At 41.7% G+C, this 18,469-nt stretch overlaps 1 protein-coding gene across 1 annotated transcript; it reads left to right on the top strand.

Annotated features, from left to right (window-relative positions):
* The first annotated feature begins 1,199 nt into the window (after positions 1-1,199).
* Positions 1,200-14,815, top strand: LOC308105640 (uncharacterized protein). The gene is made up of 8 exons (XM_080456495.1): positions 1,200-1,312; positions 1,896-1,971; positions 2,338-2,467; positions 5,510-5,676; positions 6,761-6,915; positions 7,233-7,398; positions 8,155-8,273; positions 13,489-14,815. Exons 1-8 carry the CDS (start codon positions 1,259-1,261, stop codon positions 14,524-14,526), a joined length of 1,905 nt encoding a protein of 634 aa, XP_080312621.1. The 5' UTR covers positions 1,200-1,258; the 3' UTR covers positions 14,527-14,815.
* The last annotated feature ends 3,654 nt before the right edge of the window (positions 14,816-18,469 follow it).

Genomic DNA, 18,469 nt, shown 5'->3' with positions numbered 1-18,469 from the left:
ACTACTTTTGGTAGGTCATTCCACATTTTTTGCATAGCAGGAGAACGAGTTCAACCCCTTGTTTGTGCCAAATCTGGGTTGGACATGATCAGTGGAGCTGCCTCTGGTGTTGTGATTGTGGACTTCATTTACGTTTTTCAAATACTTTGACAGGTACATGGGTATCCCAATGTTGTGGTGTATCTTGTAGACCAGGCCCATTGCAAGTTGCTGTACTCTGTCCTCAACCCTGAGCCATCCGACCCTAGCAAAATGAGCAGGGGTTAGATGAGTTGTATTGTTTAAGGCCAAGAAGTAGCCTTACTAGTTTGTTTTGGGATGTCTGGAGCCTTATTTTCAAGGCCTTAGTGGTGTTTTGTGGTACCATGAGGAGCATGCATAATCAAAATGACCTTGGATGAGGGCCCCTGTAAGAATCCTCAAGGTATTCTTACTGACTAGAGAGGAAATTCTATAAAAAAAAAAACGTGTTATTTGGTTGACCTTTTTGATGACCCTTGCTGCCATTTTCTCACCCGAAAGGTTTGCCTCTAAGATGGAACCCAGGTAGGTAATTTCATCTTTTCTTGTGATGATATCATCGCCCACTTACTTTAATTGTGAAGCTTTCAGCCTTGCTGAGGTTAACACTAGACCCAAAGAGAATGGATTCAGTTTTACCCAGGTGTAATGATACACTTACCACCACTCGTCAACTAAATCATCAACATTGAACACGTACAAATTACATCAATACAAGTTACAACAGCCTTTTTCATTCATAAACTGTGATAATAATATAATAACCGGTTATGCTTGTGTCATGATCACAATTGACCTGCCTTACAGATAGCCAGTTACTGGCAATAACGTTCCCTATGTCAACAACAGCGTTGCCATGTCTGCTTATTATAAGCGACTTTGTGCTTATTTTTCTGTAAAGTTGCTTGTAGGCTACTTGTAAGTTTGAGGGTTGCGGTTTTTTGGGCTTGTTTCTAAAGTGTACTTACTTATTTAGGCTTGCTTCCAAACATTGTAATTATTATTTAAACCAATGGTTCTCAAATATGTTTCATGAAAATGTTTTGTGCTACAGCTAGCTTTGTGCTGTTACTCAGATCAGAATATTTCAAAAAGATTCCAAATATTCCACATTTTATTGCAAAAGTGTTTGAAAATTGCAGATCTACAAGCATGGATATATGTTTTAAATATGTGGCATAAGTTGTTCTTTTGGGGTTGTTTTCCTAGACCTGGTTGCTTATTTCTCTCTCAAAATATGGCAACGTTGGTCAACAACAATCTCGGCAGGAAACAACATGCTGAAGTTACGGTGAGTTTAAGACAAGTTGTCTTAAATAGACAACTTAACTGAAGAACAGAATACAGATCAGTGTAGATCTGCTTCATACGGGACCACTTTATTTATTTACACCACCACCTTATGGCTTTTAGGCTAGCTAATAGCAAAACACAGCCCTATCAATGTAGGATAATGTTATTGGATGGGGTTACCGTTAGCTAGCTTGCCTTCTACCAAACGGACACAGCCTGATCCAGTGGGCATGATAAACCTCGTGGGCACCTCAACGTTAAATTGACAGTTTTCCCTAAAATGTAAAAAGAAAAAAATGAAATAAATGCAAAATAAAATAAATGTATACTTTGGAAAATGGTTGGAAATGATGTAAAGTACATGAATTAACATGCACAAGTACATCAAAAACATAATGTAGCCTTCTTGTTTATCCCCAAAATGACTGGATGGATAAATCACAAGTTTTGCTGCAGTTTGTAGAAAATATTTACATATGTGTGTGTATTTGGCCCTCATTTGTAAAAATGAATGTAGGTATAAAATCAAAATATATCTATATATTGTATCATGATTGTATTATTTTATTTTGGCCACTCAGCTCAACAATGGAGAATGTGTCACGGTCATGACCAATGTCATCTGGATGCTCTCATGGTTACTGCAGGTACTCACAGGTGAGTGGGTGTATATATATATGAGTTCCATAGCTGTATGACACATTCGTGTTATTCATGGTTATTGTGCAAAACATTATGGATACATTTTACTGAATGTGTTTGGATTTGCACAGTAAAATCCTCAGTGTTGATTTATACGGAAAACACTTAACTCCTGTGCTGTCTGATCACAAGTATAATTCCTAATGTTTGATGTGTTGCAGCTATTAGTGTACTTCCTAATGTTTGACTGATGTGTTGCAGCTATTAGTGTACTTCCTAATGTTTGACTGATGTGTTGCAGCCATGAGTATACTTCCTAATGTTTGACTGATGTGTTGCAGCCATGAGTGTACTTCCTAATGTTCGACTGATGTGTTGCAGCCATGAGTGTACTTCCTAAGCCGAACAATCTGACACTGACCTCCAAAAAGTTCATACATCTGGTGACCTGGAAGCCTGGACCAGACACTCCTCCAGACACATACTACAATGTTTCAGTCCACTCTGGATGGTAGGGGTGTGTGTGTGTGTGTGTGTGTGTGTGTGTGTGTGTGTGTGTGTGTGTGTGTGTGTGTGTGTGTGCGTGTGCGTGTGTGCGTGCGCGTGCGCGCGTGCGCCTCCAAAAGGAGGGCTAAACAATTAGTAAGGTACTGCTCAATATCAGCTATTATAGGAAGCCGCTCAATTTGGAGGAGGCGTTGTTTCCTTTACCCATGATTGTTGTCCGCTGTGTTCGACAAGTATACTATCTTTTGTTTTGTATGTAACAATGCTCTGCTTTACATGCACTTTGTAACTGGCTGTTTTCCCTTTAGTGTTTATGTCCTTTGTACATCCTGTACTTCTTATTATGTGGACATAAATAAATAGTGTGTGTGTGTGTGTGTGTGCGCGTGTGCGTCAGAGAGAGACAGAAAGATATCAGGCTCTCCCACAAAATCCTATTTTAAAGGACAAAAGAAAATAATCAACCTTAATTACATAACGGCTCTTAATGCTTAAAAAAACCTCACGTCTATAAGCCCAGCTATGCATCCTCAGTTAAAAAAACAAGCAATAATTTTTTTTTTCTTTGCTTATATTTGTTTGGACAAATGTTTGGCACATATTTTGTGCTAGCAGTATGGTGGTTGTTTTTGCATGAATAATAAGGCATTCTAAGTACCATCACACATGTTTTCTGGCACATACAAATGTTTCAGAGCAGATGTGAGTTTTGTGTGTATCTATCAACTAACGAATGAAGAATGATGAATCAGGCTTGTGGAAACACTCATACAAAGCGTTTTAAGATCAAAAGTGATCATTTCGTGAATGTTTTTGACATTGAGTCTACTAGTCGTGTCATAATGATCTTTTTTAATACTGACTGTTATTAATGCCAAGGGAAATGTCACATTTCATGCGTAATTACGTATATCAACACTGATACTTTGTCAAAAGTCTATGAGCCATTTTCATATTTTTGCAACCTGACCAACTGTAATTGGTATGACCAAATTGCACACAACGAAGAGGAAACCTCAAAATGCAACTGCAACTTCTCTTCGACACCTTTGTGCAGAGTGTGTTTACACTCTGCCTGTCTAGGGTGCTTTTTCCCTACAGTATAGGGTCCCCCATGGATCTATACTTGGTCCCCTCCCTTTTCCCTCTACACCAAATCTCTTCGATCTGTGTACAAGCTCTAAACTTTAGCTTCACACCACACGCCAGTAGGATTAAATCACTGTCCAAAATTGTAACTATGCATACCGAGCGCATAACCCAAAATCTGCATATAGATTGGCTGTGCACATCGCCGAACATGGACTTCGTCTTTCAAGTATTTTCATGTTGAGAAACGAGGCGAGCCAGCTGCTGAGAAAAGCGTCTCTTTCTGTGAATGAAAACACTGTGTGTGTGTGTGTGTGTGTGTGTGTGTGTGTGTGTGTGTGTGTGTGTGTGTGTGTGTGTGCGTGCACTCAGGCTTTTGTGAGCCCCCCAGACAGTTTTTAAGTTGCTTGATTCAGCATTTTGATATTCATTTTATCAGACACGCCCCCTTCCTGTACAAACCTGTTGTAATTTCTAACTCCATTTTAACCATGTTAGATTCATCGAGAACACCCGTCCTTGGTTCTGGTGACTCATACTGCCCTCCTAATACGTGAGGGGGCTGTGTTCTTCTGAATACTTTTTTTCATTTTTTCATTTTTTTTCTTACTGTATTTAATTTTTTTTTAATAAAAAAATAAAAATAAACGGTCTCCTCACGTATTAGAAGGACAATATCAGTCACCAGAACGAAGGACGGGTGTTTCTGATGAAAATCATTACATTTTGGTGACCCTTAGATTGTGTTGGGTACTCCTACATTTTGTAAATGTTAAATTGATTTTCATCCCTGATATTCTATGTAGCGCATAATCCAAAGTGTGCAAATACTTTAAGTGCTCACATCCCCGGGTATCGACTAGTATACTGTAATATAATTGCCCATTTGATTAGCCACTAACTTGGCCCCCTCCCTTTTCCCTCTACACCAAATCTCTTCACTGAAAAGAAAATCTAAAAGCTAACTATGCGTCACACTGTGACGCTTTGTGAGCTTATATCGCCAATTTCAGCCGAATGTTCGCCTATTATGACATGCCCAGAATGAATGCTAAGGTTCATGAGCCCTGTATACTTCGCCATACAATGAATAGCGAAAATAACCAATGGGCTATTGTTGAAAATCTGGTGATTGCACAAAATAGGGATGCCAGGGTTGAAAGTAGATTGTGTGCTAAAGGCAGGGCAGCAGGTGAAATACCTCTGTACTGTATGTCATGACTCATGAGACACGTATTCATCCATTGTGTCTGGTTTGGGTTTTAGTCATCACAGAAACTAACCCACATGGCTCTGTGATCGCACACACACACACACACACACACACACACACACACACACACACACACACACACACATATTTAATCACATACACTGGTAAACAAACACACACATTGCACACCACATTACACCACAAGAGATCTTAGTGGCTGATCTGTACTCACCATGCGAGTCCTGAATACTGCTTGACTCGCCGCGCGTGTGCGTGCGTGCGTGCGTGTGCGTGTGTGTGTGTGTGTGTGTGTGTGTGCGTGCGTGTGCGTGTGTCGAAGGGGCATGCTGTCGCATAAGTTTATGAACTTTTACTTAGATAATAGATATACAGTATTTATCTCAAATGAACTAATATGATTATTGTGATTTGAAATAATATACCGTTGCTGTCGTATATACTTCACTAAAATGACAAAAATAGCTACCTATCTACAAGTTCTCAATACGTCACACCAAAATGGGCCAGGTTGAAAGTGGTTAAGTGTGTCTGTGGGTTTTTATCAATATTTAACCAATGAAAAGCATTAACAGCTTGTGACTAAATAATAACTACTTTGCATCCATTGGAACACAGGTTATTTTTTCCATTTCCCGTAAAGTAACGGTTTTGGACATACAGTAGAAGGTTTTCCACTCGACAGCAACAATAGCGTTCTATTAATTCTATTCTTTTGTATTCTAGGGGCGGCTGGGTGTTGGTCTGTGAACGAGTGCGGAGCCCACTGCTCTGTAACCTGACGGAGCATTTCCCTGACCACAGAAAGGTGTATTACACACAGATCGAAGCCGGCCTTGGGTCCAATGTCTCAGAACCACTCCAACACCCTGGCTTTAAGCCCCTCAAAGAGAGTAAGTGTCAATAGACCCCCTTCAACAGCGGCAGACAGACAGTACACATGCCTAAGGCTGTCACGATTACAACATTTAAGTTAACGATTAATTGTCTTACAAATCATTGCGATTAACGATTTAATTGTGTTTTTGACATTGAATATTGGAACATACGAATACAATTTTGTTTTCTGTTTAACCTTTTAGGCTTCGTAAACAAAAATTGCTTGGGGCAGATAAGACAAATAACTTAAATATACAAAGAAATGACTGACATTTCATAATAAAAACAAATAGTTGATCTACAAGCTTACAACATTGTTGTAAGCGATTATGCAAAATAATTTCGATTATCTCAAAATAATTGCGATTATGTAATAATTGTGACAGGCCTAGTCATGCTAGGCTGTTACTTTAAAGTGCAGAGACACTTTGGTAGAGGTTTGGGTTGTGTAGCTACAACATGACGTAAAGGTGGGCGGGATATCAAAAATACTTGCTCCATAGAAATTGATAATTCAAAAGGTCCTCATTGATTATATTATATAGTGAAACGGCTCTCAAAGTCACTATTTTAGTCCCAAAACAAATGCAAACAATGCTTGTGCTGTTTTTCTTTTTTTTCCTTTTTTTTTTCCTTCCTGACTTTGAGAGCTGTTTCACTGTACGTGTACAATGTAAGTCAATGAGGAGCATATTTTGAATTATTATTATTATTATTATAACTACACAACCCAAACTTCTACCAAAGTGTCCTTGCACTTGGTGTAACCACTTTCAACCTGGTGTCCCTATTTTGGGCATGTCACTGTTATAAAAAAAATCGTATCAAAAGTCTTGCGGTGCAACACGTTGTGAGCTTGTAGTTCTGCTATTTTTGCTTCACACTGTCATATGACACTTTGAGATTTGTTTCAAATATAAAGTGTGTTACAAATAAAATGTATTATTATTATGACAAAGTGCAGAATAGGGCTTAAGTGGTTGATCAATTGACGTCATCCAAACTGCCAACGTTTATGGACGAGCTCACAACGTATCGCGTTCCAACATCCATACGAATATAAATGAAATGGTTGTGTTTCCTTGGCGTTTGTTCCAGCGGAGTTGGAGCAGCCCCTGCTGACGGTGACTCCCTGTGGGAATGGGTCTTTATGTGTGGATCTGCGGCCTCCAGAGGAACGCCTCAGGAACGTCTACGAGACCCTACATTACCGTCTGAAGGTCCAGACCAGCAGCGGACCACAACCAGCAACGGTAACGCACACCAACTAGTCCAGGACTCCCATGCCTGCAATATTGATTGATTGATTGATGTCTTTATTGATCATGAAATAAAATCATAGTTATGTCACATACATTTCCATTGCTGTCCTCTAAGTACAGTGGTTCTCAACCTTTTCAGGCCGCAACCCCCCAAAATAATCATATTTGAAGTGGGGACCCCCTACCCTGACAAGCATGCATGCGTAGTTCACATAATAAATATCTGTATTCCGTATATTATGTCTATTGTGAAAGTATTGTTATGTCTTTCTGGAAATTTAAACCTTAAGTGTTTTGTGTGTGTTCAGTTCACTCGGACTACGGAAGGTCTGAAGGGTCACATTCTGAAGGACCTGGGTCCAGGCAGACAGTACTGTGTGTTTGTCAGTTTCTTTGACGAATATGTGGATAGAAAATCCAACTACAGCAGCCAACCTGTGTGTGCCTTCACCACTTCCCTGCCTGCAGGAAGGGGTGGGTGTTTAATAACAATAATAATAATAATAATTAGTTTAGTTGTTGTATTTTGTCATTTGCAGATACATGACTTGATTTGACCTATGTATTTACCCATCCTCACTATGAGGTGTTAACCACATGAACCCTAGCATACCTATTCTTTCTGTGGTGAACATTCGGTGAGAATAGCAGCTCCAAAAGCTTGCAGCGCATTGTGAGCTTGTAGATCCGCTATTTTCGGGCAAGAGATTTGGTGCAGATGGAATAAAAGGAGCGGACCTAGCGTAGAGCCCTGGGTGACCCTGGTCAACGAGGGTTTAAGTGTTTAAAGGTCAATTACACACCAGGGGTGACGCAAATAAACAATATGAAAATGCATGCTGTTCTAGCTCTTTTATTATTTTCCTTTACCCACTTAGTTATTGTCTAGGCATTGCTGATGATTATTTATCAGAAAACACCAAAATACATTCCCACAATACTATTGTTATTGTCAATATCGATATCGAAGTACAGTATTTGATCAAAACATATGATATTTGATTTTGTCCATATCGCCCAGCCCTGCCTTGTAGGTTGGCTATTTTTGAAAAGCCAAAGTAAAAATAGGGCTTTTAACTTGGTCTTGCATGTGGAACATAACTTCAGACTCTTAGACCAGTGCCTTGCTCAAGGGCAGTGGCAGGAGTATGTCACCAACACGCCTGTGTTTTGTGTGTTGTGTCTTTGTACTCATGTGTGTATGTAATATATGGGCCTCTCTCTCCACAGCTATAGAGATTGTGGCGCCGTCGCTGCTGTGTGCGTTGGTGGTGTGTATTCTAGTGGGTTTGGTTCTGCTGTGGTGGACCGGGTTTCTCTGCCTGAAGACGGTGCTACCAAGCAACCTGGTGAGTACTGGTACTGTCAGCCTTGTTCACTTTGTGTCCATGGGTCAGGGGTCATTATTTATTGTTAAGGTACTTTATAGTAATACAGGGGTAGCACCGGGGGGTAGCCATACCTGTAAACTGCTCCTCCACTGTAGCTCTGGGAATCGATCACATAGCACTGCCATCCAGAATTGGTTGGCATTGTTTGGAAGGTTGGCAGGCTAAACAATCTATTTTTGACCTGCTTCCAAACGTATCAAAAATGTAAAGGTAGTCTAGAGTTCCTACAGATGACAAGATGGGGTATTAAAATAATAATTACGCTGTGAAACAACTGTTCCAATCAGTTTTATTGACAGACTGCTGTGCCGAAGTGAACACGGAAGCATGTTCCTGGTGTGCTGATCATCGCGACGCATTGTGAGATCTGCTTGTAGATCTGCTATTTTTAGCTATTGTAGGTGCAAAAAGCATAAGTTTAAAAAATAATATTTTCACCTATAATGGCATGCACAAAACAGGAATGCCAGCTGGGTTAAAAGTAGTTAATGTGCACACAGTACTGATAATAGTCAATTAACACATTGACTGCCATAGGGTTTTCTAGAACAGGCGTCCCCACTGCCAGACATTTTGACCATTCTGACTCATCTTTGAGGACACACAGAATATTTTGTTGATCAATAGTTGAATAGTTGAATAGCATGTTCCGTTTTTTAGCTAGAGGTAGTTGAATACAGCTTGGTTTTCACCAAAAACAGACCTTTTTGTTTAGAATCAGAATTATGAGCGTTTTAGTAAGACACACACTTTAGAGGCATAAAAATGATTTCAAAAGTGTTTGACATTTATTTTGCACCTTCATTGACATCAGTCATGTAAACAATACTTGTTTATAAAGAGAAATTTAAAAAAAAATGCTTTTGATTGTACATTTATCACCGTTTCCAAAGTGCAAGCTTATTTCAGCTCATTTCAAACAACATTTTTCACTGTATTTTTTTTTCTAAATATTTTTTTCCCAAATAACAATAAATAATAATTCAAAGTTCAAAGTGCAACATCAATACATTCATCGAGAGCTTCCTTTTCCAAACTTTTTGCCCACACAAGTCAAAATCTCAAGCCACACCTGTATTCATAGCAACAAATAGCAGATCTACAAGCTTGCCCTCTCTTCTTCTTCCTCTCCTCTCTCTCTCTCTCTCTGTCTCTCTGTCTGTCTGTCTGTCTGTCTCTCAACCTTTTCAGGCTATGACCCCCCAAAATAATCATATTTGAACTGGGGACCTCATTTTGTTTGACTGGTTCCACAGATAAATATTGTGAAAATAGCAGATCTACAAGCTAGCCCTCTCTTCTTCTTCCTCTCTGTCTCTCTGTCTCTCTGTCTCTCTGTCTGTCTGTCTGTCTGTCTGTCTGTCTGTCTGTCTGTCTGTCTGTCTGTCTGTGTCTCTCTCTCTCTCTCTCTCTCTCTCTCTCTCTCTCTCTCTCTCTCTCTCTCTCTCTCTCTCTCTCTCTCTCTCTCTCAACCTTTTCAGGCTGTGACCCCCCAAAATAATCATATTTGAACTGGGGACCTCATTTTGTTTGACTGGTTCCACAGATAAATATTGTGAAAATAGCAGATCTACAAGCTAGCCCTCTCTTCTTCTTCCTCTCCTCTCTGTCTCTCTGTCTCTCTGTCGGTCTGTCTGTCTGTCTGTCTGTCTGTCTGTCTGTCTGTCTGTCTGTCTGTCTGTCTGTCTGTCTGTCTGTCTGTCTGTCTGTCTGTCTGTCTGTCTCTCTCTCTCTCTCTCTCTCTCTCAACCTTTTCAGGCTGTGACCCCCCAAAATAATCATATTTGAACTGGGGACCTCATTTTGTTTGACTGGTTCCACAGATAAATATTGTGAAAATAGCAGATCTACAAGCTAGCCCTCTCTTCTTCTTCCTCTCTTCCTCTGTCTGTCTGTCTGTCTGTCTGTCTGTCTGTCTGTCTGTCTGTCTGTCTGTCTGTCTGTCTGTCTGTCTGTCTGTATTGTGTGATCTGTCTATGTATTTATGTTATGTTTTGTGATTTTTTTGTATCCTGATGGCTGCTTGGTACAAAATGAATTTCCGCAAGGACAATTTGAGATCCCAACCCACAGGTTGAAGACCCTCTGCTAGCGGTCACGTGAGACACATTCCACGCCAGGTTGTGAGAGAGAAATAAGCAACCAGGTCTATGAAAACAAGCCCAAAAAACAAAGTGATAGATATGTACTATTTGTACCGCGTAACTTACTACATTGACTAATAGTCCACACATCACATTTCAAGTCGAGTGGGGAAATAGCCGATCCACAACACACGGTTGTTGTGAGATCCGAACACGGGAGAGATAGCCTCGGAAGCCCAATAGCCCATGTCTTTTTTTTTGTTTCAAAGAGACTGTGTGTGTGTGAGCGTGCGACCGCGCGTCTGTGCAGCCTCACACACACCCCCACACACGCACACACACGCCCACGTTTTTCTTTGTTTGTTTCATAACAATATTTAGCGATCGGCAACTCTTGTGTGCGTTTGTGCGAGGCGAGTAGCCTCGCTGTCGCTGCAGTGGCGCGCGCAGCGCGCGCACCCACACAAACACAAGCGTAACTTTTTGTCTTTGTTTCAACGCTAGCAGTCGGCAACTACACGTACACGCGCGCACGCACACACACACACACACAACCTCCATGCCCAGGGACGGTAACTCCCGGCCGGGGTCGAACCTCCAGAGCCAGGGAGTCCAGTCAGTCCACAGTCCACCTCCGCGCCCAGCGACGGAGGTTCCGAGGCGGGTAAGGGCGCTGGAAAAAGAATCAAGTCCTACCTTCGTCCTCTGCAACACGCCGATCATGGCACACACGGATGTATCCATATAAAAATAAACTCCATAGACGGATTCATGGCGACTGTGACGCGCGCGTGTTGCAATGATCGCGGTAAGTTTTTCTTTATTTGTTTCAAAACAATGATAGCGAGGCGACCACATCTCTCGGCTGATGTGTTTGGGGTCAGGAAGAGTGCATCCCCGTGCGTGTATGTATGAGCATGGTAGTGCACGTTACACTTTACAGATCTGTGTAAACTTTAGGTTTAGGCAGGGTCAGGAGAACTTCATTCCTCCCCCGCGAGTGTGCACCTACGACCACGCGCGCGCACGCTCGCCCCGCCCGCACTCACTGATCAGTCAGTGAGGGCTGTGATGCAGCCAGGCAGAGAGAGAGGCTGCTCGCTCGGATCAAACTTTCGGTTTGATACAAACAGATTTGGCGGACCCCCTGACATTATGCAGCTTCAGTGCTTTGTAATATCAGGTTTTATGTGATCACGTGATTGGATCACGAGATTTTTCAACTTCTATGTGGTCTAGATGGATGATATTTTGTGACGATGTGCCTGAGGGGGTAATCTAACGTGGACCATTAAAAAGACCATAGCCCGTAGGCTACGGGATCGGCGCTTTACGGTTGGATTTATCGGCCCGTAGAACTACGGGCCTGGCGGTCAATGTGTTAAAAATGAATTCATAACTTTTTATGAATGAATATATTGCAATAATGTGTGTCACAAAATCCGAAGGCACACCTGGACTTGACTCATGGCACACCAATGTTCCCCGATACACCGTTTAGCAATCACAGTAGGGGATAACAGCGACAATTCACTTGGGGAATTGGCAATGATTAAATTGGGGAGAAAATGATGTAAAAGGTTTTTAAAAGAAATGCCACTCATCGGAATTTTCTTTTTAATGTATGTGAGGTTTTCCAGCGGCTCAGCGGTCATCAGCGATTTGTTTCCCATCCGCCAGCAACATCTCAAGCTTCAAAATCTGACTCATAACCTTCGGTATTATCCCCTATTAGAGCACAAATGCAATGCGGCCCTAATTTAATCAGACAGGAGCCGTTAAAATGTGTGTCTGTGTGTGTGTGTGTGGGGGCGGGGGGGGGGGGGGGTATTGATGGTGTTGGCGAACTTGGTGCTTGGCGTGTGTTGTGTGTGGTGTGTTTTCTCATGCGACTGAGAGCCGACCGCGCTGCTATTAGAGTCTGGTGATGTTTCATGTTCCATTGTTTTGAATGGTAAAAGTCAAACCACAGGGGGAAGATAAACCATGAAGGGGGCTTTCCCCCTCTCAGATAGACGAGTGTTTTTGAACAGTAAAGAGCAGAGCTGAGGTTTTAGAGGAATGGGTGATTGTTGATGGTTAGCAGATAAGACTGTGTAGGATTGACATCTGACATTGTGTTATCGTTGTCATGTACTGTAATATCTCAACTATATTCACACTTTCTCATTGTTCTTTTGCTGACTCGCTCTCCTCTCTCCCACCTAATCTGTCTCTTCTATCTTAGAATATTACTAGAAATGGGTAAATATTTACAGTTTTAAATATACATAATAATGTACTTAAAGGGATACTTCACTTTAGGGCCGGGGACACATTTAAAAATTCATGGCCCCCTCACGCATTAGAGTGTCCTACTAATGTGTGAGGGGGCCATGAATTTTCCATAACTTTTTTCATTTATTTTTAATATTTTTTTTAAATATGTCCCCGGCCCGAAAGTGAAGTATCCCTTTAATTTCCTTTCACACACACACTTTGATCGCTATTATGCTAGAGCTCATAGAAGCTTTTTTTAATGTTTTTTTTTTATGTGTGCAAAGTGCATGGCCACAACTACTCGGACAGTGGATATATTATGGGCACTGGGAGTTTTTTGAGACAGCAGGCCTTTTGAGAACCATAAGGTTCCCAAAAAATGAGCCCCAGCCACATTTTCTGTCATGCTGACCACTGTGAATGCTTGTCCAGAGGTGTTCTCTAAAGCCTGACTTATACTTAATCGATTAGATTTTGCGTGCTGGTGTTGCGCACAAAAAATAGCAGATCTACAAGCTCACAGTGTGCTGCAGCGCGATGCATTGTGAGCTTGTACATCTGCTATTTTCAGTGCACGACCCCAGTGTGCAACTAGTAATAAATCAGGTATGTGACACCAGGCTCTGCCTGCAACATGACCCTTCTTAACAGCAACAAACTGTACATCTGAGTATCATTGGAACCATAAATAAAATGAACATCTTCAGCTTCTCTAACCATCTGTATCTCTCTCTCTCTCTCTTCTCTATCACCTATTTCTCTCTCCCCTCTCTCTCTCTCTCTCTCTCTCTCTCTCTCTCTCCCCCTCTCTCCCTCTCTCTCTCTCTCAGATGGACATTACAAACAATCCAAAGGAGGAGCAATTCCATCCAAAGGAGGCACAATTAGTTTTAGACGGTATCATGTCCTTGATCCTTGTTGAGTCAGCGTTGCCCTCTACAGGTGGTAAAGCGAACAACAACAGACAGTCAGAGGAAGGACACGATGATGATGATGATGATGATGAAGGAGAAACGAAGCAGGAGAGCCCGTCGGGGGGTGGAGGAGATGGTTATACATCGCGTCGCGGGCCCCTCTCTCCCTCCCCCTGCTCCTCATCTTCATTCTCCTCATCCTCACCGACGGGTCGGTCTTCAGCGAACAACAACAGACAGTCAGAGGAAGGACACGATGATGATGAAGGAGAAACGAAGCAGGAGAGCCCGTCGGGGAGTGGAGGAGATGGTTATACATCGCGTCGCGGGCCCCTCTCTCCCTCCCCCTGCTCCTCATCTTCATTCTCCTCATCCTCACCGACGGGTCGGTCTTCATCATTTGAGCCTGGGAGTTCAGACCAACACACTGTGCTCCTGCTTGAGTTGTCCAATAGCGTACGTGACCACACCCACTCCTCTAACCTCCGCCCCACGTCGCCGCTCCGATCACAACCCACAGACCTCCAACCAGCTGTAGGCACAGACCGCCACGCACCGGCGGTCTTGAGTACCGTTCCCCTACCGGAATCAAATGTGCCGGGTTCATCGGAGGCGTGCGAGATGATGCTCCAGCCTCACGTGGAAGGTTTGGACGCTTTGACTGTGGGGGCGGTGAAGACGAAGGTGGACGAGGTGGCGATGAAGGGCAGCGGTCAGGGCGTCAACCTCTGGTCACTGACGTTCGGCGGACACGAGCCGGAGGAGGTCAATCGTGACGCGGCGCCCCCTCCCTCTGACGGAGAGGGGAAGGCCCCGGACGACGCCTCCGCTCCCCTCCTCCCGCCCTCACGGGAGGTGATGGACACCATGGAGGAGGTCGCTGTGGAAACTGTGGCCGCTAGCGAGGAAGAGGAGGAGGAGGATGAGGAGTGTTCTGGTTACAAGAAGCGTTAGGATGATGTTACTTCTTCAGGCAGTGTGAGACAGCAGGTAGTGTTGGGCAGTTAAAGCCTCTCAGCCTGAGTAGACGTTACAATGACCACACAAGTGTTTTAAAGTGAAATAACCGCTTTAAGTTTCAGAACAGAAGCTACTGTATGTATGTGTTTTTGTTTTGAAATGACCAGGATTACTTCACATACTGTAGGTCCTGCTATTGTTCTGAATTGGTTGGCGTGTTAGCTCACATACTTAGCCCATGCTAACTACAACATCATATCACATGCTAACTACAACATCATATCAACTATCACATCGTCGCTGTCGGGCAGAAACCTCTTATCTCCATATTTCAACCCCCCTCCCCCCGTATACTGCAGTGTCACACAAAAGTAGCCGATCTACAAGCTTAGATCTGCTATTATTATTTTTGTATTAAGTTAAAGTGGTTAATTGTGTCTGTAGGTTTTATAAATATTAAACCAATGGAAAGTATTAACAAGAGCGTGTGACTAAATAATAACTACATTGGATCCATTGGAACACAGGTTATTTTAAACGATTTCCTGAAAAGTAAAGCTTTTGGACACACTGTACAAGGTTTCCACCCGACAGCCACAATATGAATCTGGTCTGCTAGCAACACAAGAGCATCCAGATGATCGTTTATTTGTGTTGGCGTCAGTATTATTTAGTTATTATATACTGTTTCTCTCTTATTTCACAGTTGTTTACTACCTGTCAAGGAAGGGTTCTTTGGCAAATCTTTCCTTGACAGAACCTTCCACACAACACAAGCTGTAAACATTTCTGGTCCTGTTACACAATTGGCTTGGCCGTATTCACCCAGCGCCCAATTTGCTCTTAAATCGGACGCACAGTTGAATTCCCGAGTTGTTGATATGTTTCATGTCAAGTATGAAGCCTACATGAGAAGGGACTATGTTGTCATTGATAGACAGGTACATACTGTAGAATTATGTAAAAATGTAACCAAAATATTCTAGGTGACAGCGGGGTCCTTTTATCGGTTGTCATTATCGCCTGATGGTTTAACTACTTAAGCAATATTTTATAAAGCGTACGGTGGTGTCATGCAGATCTATAAGCTCTGTTCGAAATGTTTTGAACATTTCTGACAGTTTTTGTCATTTTTGTAATGACATGCCCAGAATAGGGACACCAGGTTGAAAATGATTAAACACAAGAAAAGGCAGATTAGCACATTCAATACATACAAGTTGTTCTAGAAGTACCAGAGGCTCTAAAACCTGTACATACCAAGGACCCCCAAATAGCCATAGCCTCTGGCTGCAGCCCCCTATTGCGAAGCGGCTTTACATGTAAAAACGTATATTGGCACAATAATGTTATGAATTTGATTTATTGTGAATTATTTGAAATTATTTTATATATACATTTATATATATATATATATATACACAGTACTGTATATTTTTATGGGTTTCTTTTCCCCCCTTTTTTTCTCTCCTTTCTAATTGCGCCCCCTGGTGCCCCCACTTTGAAAACCTGTGTATTAACATCATGCAATGGTGCACATTTCAGCACAGATGAGTTGAACATAATTGCATGGACCTCAGAATCATGTCTTGAATGAAATGATAATTGGATGATGATGATGATGCTTTGGCTTGTGGCTATGACAAGATGGATAGAATCCAAAAGAAGTGCAGCTTATAAAAGATGAAATAAGAAACTGTAAGGCACACACTTGTGACATTTTAAATTAGCTGTTGCATTGCAAGATAAAAACAGCAATGTTTTACAGCTACACTTTGGTTGTTTTGGAGGATGACAATTTGGAAATGATGTTTGACTCTACAAAACCCACTGAGCCTTTTGGTTACTAGTGAAAGCAATATTAACTACTTAACCAGGTGAAGGTGTCATCTTCATCATTGAATGCTGTTATTTTAATTACTTTTTTGCCAATTTGTAACCTGAATTCTATCATTCTATTGTGATAAATACAAGGTACAAATCTAACAAAACATTTCCCCAATGTGTACTGTGGTAGCCTGACACTCAGCCTGAATTTTCATTTCGTTTCACTCCATTATTCAGTCTGAAAGCCCTCTCAATGCAGCCGATTTCTGAGATGGGGGCGTGGCCAAAGTTTTTTTTTCAAAGACTCTTTGGCGATTGGTTCATACTGGATTATCCCGATCCCGATTCGTCGTACAGATTTTTCAACCGAGAAACACCCGCCTTCGACAGCGTCACCAGACCCTGAATGTGAGGCAAACGATTCAGGGGGTGGAGCCAGGCTAGTACTGTGGTACTGTGTCTCGAGAATTCACACTAGGTGTTGGAAAACAACAGTAGCTTACGTAAAACTAAGCAGCCAAGTTTCTTAAAGAATCTATCAGTGTTATTTGTGTTGTCCTTTGAAAACCAGCTCAGTGGCCTTGTGGTTAGAGTGTCCGCCCTGAAACTGGAGGTCAGGTCAGGGTTAAATCCACGGCCGAGTCATACCAAAGACTATAAAAATGGTACCCTATGCCTCCCTGCTTGGCACTCAGAATCAAGGGTTGGATTGGGCGTAAGTCCCTGCGACATACTAGCGTCATGTCATGGGGGTATACTTGTACGTTAAGCTGCCTCATGCTAAGGAAACAGGAGATAGGCTCCTGACCTATGGGCCACATGGCTCTATACTTACTTATTGACCTTGCAGGTTGTTGAGACTTGATTATGTAATGTTTGTGGAACTTCATGAAGTTACAAACAAGATGTGTGCTGATCAAATCATGGAGGATAATTAATGTCAGAGGTTATGTTGAAGGCTGGAACACATACAGTAGGTCCAGATATTGTTATATATTTGATTTACATTGTCATTTCTGTATTATTTTTATATTCATGTTACCATATTTTCCTCACCTGTTGTCATTCAACATATGAAGAGCTATCCGTTTGAAATTCAGTTTGAAATTGTGAGACTTATAAAACAATTTGTTGCACAAGACTTAAGAACACGTTACAGTACAGTATGTCTCATTTATCAGCAAGGACATGTTATGTCCTTGCTCCTCCATGATACAATTACAACACTGGCTCATGTACTATTTAAAGACAAAATTCAAGTAATTTCTTCTCCCAAAATGAATTGCATGGACCTCTTCATATGTTGACAGTATGCTGTCATTATAAACCTGCACTTGGTATCAGAGCTAATTTTGTACCACTGCCACAACCTCTTTTGTTAAAAATCACTGTCATTACGACACAGTTTAATATGTACTGCATTTTTACCATGTTTTTATTTCATTTTTTAAATGAAAGACCATACAACCATGTTTATTCACAAGCCAGATGAAATGCCAAGATCAAAGGAGTCAAATATTTCACTGTTTAGCTAAATATGTCATTTTGTAATTTTTCTACTTCAATAAAAAACACAGTAATCTAAAACATGAAAGCTTGTATATCTGCCATTTATGTCATTGTAGAAAGGTACAGTAGAAAGTCTTTAAAGATTCATGCAATATGTTTAAAATCTAACCTTTCTTCAAACTTGCGCAAGCCAGAAACAAAGTACCATACCATCAAGAATCACATTAAGACAAAAGTATTAAACATACTGTACACCAAAGATCCCATGTTGATCCTGCCGTTTCCCAGTGTGTGTGAGCGAGTGAGACAGAGCATTTAGGAGTTATATATTTGAGCTCTGGGTTAACAGACCCTGGGAGGGACTAGTGGGGAAAATGAAACTTAACCTTCATACACATTTCACAACAGTGCCGTCTCCCCCCTCATCCATAGGTTGTGTTTTAAGTAAAACACACAGTCTCATCAGCTGGCGTGAGCCTTAAAGGTGCCATGAAAAGCCTGGTTCTGTGGGTGGATGGATGGTTCTTAATGATGACCTGGATGTCCCTTCCTCTTCTCTTTTCACACTGTGGTAATGATGAAGACACAGTGAGATAAACGG

The sequence above is a fragment of the Gymnoscopelus braueri genome (genome assembly GCF_963280865.1).
Source record: "Gymnoscopelus braueri genome assembly, chromosome: 18".
NCBI lineage: Eukaryota > Metazoa > Chordata > Actinopteri > Myctophiformes > Myctophidae > Gymnoscopelus > Gymnoscopelus braueri.
Note: the sequence above shows the minus strand (reverse complement) of the source record. Positions and strands in the feature narration are given on the sequence as shown.